Source organism: Octopus bimaculoides, chromosome 15 (assembly GCF_001194135.2).
Source record: "Octopus bimaculoides isolate UCB-OBI-ISO-001 chromosome 15, ASM119413v2, whole genome shotgun sequence".
Classification (NCBI taxonomy): Eukaryota; Metazoa; Mollusca; class Cephalopoda; order Octopoda; family Octopodidae; genus Octopus; species Octopus bimaculoides.
This window is the reverse complement of record NC_068995.1, coordinates 33,652,333-33,656,339: the sequence shown is the minus strand read 5'-3', so window position 1 is coordinate 33,656,339 and position 4,007 is coordinate 33,652,333. Positions and strand designations below refer to the sequence as shown.

Genomic DNA, 4,007 nt, shown 5'->3' with positions numbered 1-4,007 from the left:
TTTAATTTCTTTGGTAAATCAAATTAAGCAATCACCGGTTTAAAAAAGAAATTAATTTCACTTATGTTTGTCTCATTTCAACATTATCAATGTTTTTTTTATATAGTGTTGTAATAGTGTAGCCATACTCCCTAAATCCTTCTCTACACCTCAGTTTAATTTGTATTCTATATAAGCATGAATGTTACAAAATCCCATAAAATATCTTGGCAGTATGCACAATAATTATTATACTCAACTTTAAAAGAGGTGTATTTAAAGTAACTATATAGACAATCAATGTTAAATTATAGCTAAAATATCAGTTTCTCTTTTCTAAGCTATTTGATACAACCTTAATTTACTTATTTTATCTTTAATTTCTTTTAGACACAAAAAAAAAAGAAAGAAATTAATTCCACCAGGGCCCTAAAGGTTGTATTCTTTTCTCAACCCATGATGGTATATTTTGGGGATTGCTCCAGGCAAATCTCTTGGAAAACATTACAAAATTTAGAAGAAATGATGCCATAGCCACTCCAACAACTATTTCCGTAAATGTTAGTGTTTTTGAAAGTAGATAGCTGAAGGTAATATGCACAGCTAAATCAAAAGCTGTTCCCAGTATGTTATCAAACTCCCATTTTTCATTGTATTTACTCTTGATCCAATCTAATGAACTCCAGCTTATTATCTGCAATGAATAAATGAAAAATATCAATTAGTAAGAAAATAAAATGGCATTCAACATTAAAAATATATTTATATAAAGCAAAGAAATCAAACATTAGGGAGCAATAATTCTGGTCACAATTAAAATGTAAGGAGTAAGAATACAGTCAAGACTAAAAATATCTACGTAACCCTTTAGCATTTAAACTGGCCATGTCCAGTCCATATATTCTACTTGTTTTATCTTCAAACTGGCCAGATCTGGCCTCTCATACTTACTCTACAATGTCATCCTAAAAATATCACATCATCAAAATATTGAAACTACAAGATAATGCCTGATTAATTAAAAACAAGGTGAGTTATCATCATCGTTTAACGTCATCCTTCCATACTGGCATGAGTTGGACAGTTTGACAGGAGCTGGCCAAGCAGAAGCCTGCACCATACTTCTGTGTCTGTTTTGGCATGGTTTTATACGGCTGGATGCCCTTCCTAATACCAACCACTCCGCAGAGTGGGCTGAGTGCTTTTTACGTGGCATCAGCACAGACAAGCTAAGTTTTGGCATGGTTTTTACAGCTGGGTGGCCTTCCAATTGCCAACCAGTTTACAGTGTGGACTGAATTGCTTTTTAAGTGGCACCTGCAGTGGAAGGGTCACCAAGTAACTTTGTAAGAATACAGGCATTACATTTGACAGAATAATCTGTATGCTAAAGGGTTAAACAATACAAGCAAATGACCAACTTTATCTATAAAGAATATTTTATGTAGGAGGAATGGTCAGACCATATGTTAATAGATTTCTGAAAGATACTAATGTAGGCAATATTATTTTGGAGAACTGAGAGTTAACAAAATGTGATGAATGTCTGGAAGGTGGAAGTTTCAAAGAAATGTAGTTCTGCAGTAAAAAAGATATTCTCCTGCAGAGTTCAAAACTTCATTCTCAGTAATAAGATGTAGACAAAATGACTATAGGTGTATACTGTCTTTTGACTGGGATTGATAAACAGATTTGTAGATGTTGCAAGGAGATTAGTAAACCAAAGACTGATGCGAAAGAGCAGCTAACAAATGATAGAGAATATAAAGTAAGGAAAGAAGACAGCAAAAGAAAATACATTGTAAACCAAAGATGGTTGTTTCTGTGAGTTCAATTAAATGCTCATCTTCTGAATTTGGTCCTAAATGTCAGTGGTAGATAAGGATGCATCAATTCAAGTATGTGAACAATTCCTTATAATCAAGAAAATTTGAGCCTTATAGGTTGGTAGGTCACTTCATGCTAATCTAAAAGGTGACTTTTTTTTTAATGTGGTCTATGATGTTTCTATGTATAAGAGTAGCACTGTTCTAGATGTGGCACCTGCATTCATTGTGAGAAACATTCCTCATCTAAAACCTTCACACCACATCAAATTCTTTTGAAAGCTTTACTTATCCTTTACTTACCACTAAAGTGATGGAGTAGCAAAGAAAATATCAAACCAGGCTAAAAGTTTTACAGAATTTCATTTCATACTCTCGGAGTTGTTGGCGTTAGGAAGGGCATCCAGCTGTAGAAACTCTGCCAAATCAGATTGGAGCCTGGTGTAGCCATCTGGTTTCACCAGTCCTCAGTCAAGTCGTCCAACCCATGCTAGCATGGAAAGCGGACGTTAAACGATGATGATGATGATGATGATGCTGATGATGATTCAGAGTTAGTCTGTCATCCTAAAAAAACTTAATAGAATAATTACCAAGTCTATACTGGAACCAAGTAAATTAATAGACCCCACTTCCCTTTCAGAAATTGGCTTATATATGATCAAAAGAAATCAATATTTAAACTGGCCATATCCAACCCAAATATTTTGTTTTATGTTTAAACTGGCCAGACATGGCCTCTTACACTTATTCTACAATCTTACTCTAAAAATAAACAATCACATCATTGAAATCTTGAAGCTTCAAGATAATACATGATTAATACAAAATAATGAGAATCAATAAGCATTGTATTTGACAGAATGATTTGAATGCTAAAGGGTTAAGGGACCACAGTGATAAACATTCTAATCCCTAAAATATTATCTTATTTTATAAACAAGGTCATTTTCTAAAAGTAAAGGCAACTGACCAAATTCAGCTTTATCCTAAAAAATTATCATTAATTCTATAGCAGATTATTTACATCTGACAGATATTTGACCTCATTTTGTTTGTTGTTAACACAATGTTTTAGCTGATATACCTTCCAGCCTTCATCAGGTGCCTTGGAGAAATTTCAAACCTGGGTTCTCATTCCTAAGTATTGTTCTTGTTGTTATTATTATTATCGTTATTATTATTATTCAGGTCACTGCTTGGAATCGAACTTAGAATCTTGGGGTTAGTAGCCCGCGCTCTTAACCACTATGCCATATGCCCATGGGCATATGGCATAATGACCTGAATAATAATAATAATAATAATAATAATAATAATAATAATAATAATAACACCGAAAAATACCTTAGGAATGAGAACCCAAGTTTGAAATTTCCCCAAGAAACCTGATGAAGGCTGGAGGGTATATCAGCTGAAACGTTGTGTTAACAACAAACAAGATGAGGACAAATATCCGTCAAATGTAAATAATGTACATAATTCCTCATCTCTTAAATATAGAACTGAATTATTCATCTGTCTGTGTGCATGTTGAACTACAAAAAAAAAATATTAAAAAATGAAACAAAAAAAGTTTAGCAATGGCAATAATTGTAACATAAACAAGATTAGCAGTAAAACAGAATGCATACTTTCTTTGCCAGAGAAGTTTTGTTCCAAAACACAATATAGTACAGATGTTGTGCCATTTGTATACAAGCAAGCCATTGCAAGCGTTGAAGTACAAGAAATGATGCAAAGAATACTGACAGAAGATCAAACACAAAATAGTAGTTGACTTGTACAAGGTCCTTTCTGGGTAAAAGTCGAAGTCTAAACAACACCATACTATGAGTCATAGCATGGAAAACTTCACTGCCTAGTATAAAAGTTGCTATTGGATGCATGTCTGGCAGCAGAACTGAACCTGTAAGATAGATAAAGAATAAATATGTAAATAAAATACAGGTAATCTAGCTAAGCTGAAAAACAATGTGGGTTCTTTAAATGTTCAGAATAAATAGCAAGAGAAAAAATAAATTCTCTTTGAGGTACCTATCTGTTATGTCTATTTGTGTGTGAGAAAAGAAAGCAGTCAAAACTGAAAGGGAAACTGTTTACGTTATTGATACAGGTGTATTAGTGACATACAGACAGACAGGCAGGCAGACAGAGAGAGAGAGAGAGAGAGAGAGAGAGAGAGAGAGAGAGAGAGAGAGA

At 33.6% G+C, this 4,007-nt stretch overlaps 1 protein-coding gene across 2 annotated transcripts in view; it reads right to left on the bottom strand.

The window, feature by feature from the left end:
• Nucleotides 1–6: 6 nt before the first annotated feature.
• The window catches only part of LOC106882467 (uncharacterized), a 22,301-nt gene continuing 18,300 nt past the window's right edge, over nt 7–4,007 (bottom strand). For both annotated transcript variants that reach the window (XM_052973243.1, XM_014933153.2), the window contains exons 2-3: nt 3,440–3,714; nt 7–673 (exon numbers count right to left, since the gene is read on the bottom strand). In XM_052973243.1, the coding sequence (XP_052829203.1) occupies nt 392–673; nt 3,440–3,694 (537 nt within the window). In that variant the 5' untranslated portion in view covers nt 3,695–3,714 and the 3' untranslated portion in view covers nt 7–391. The remainder of the gene's footprint in view (nt 674–3,439; nt 3,715–4,007) is intronic.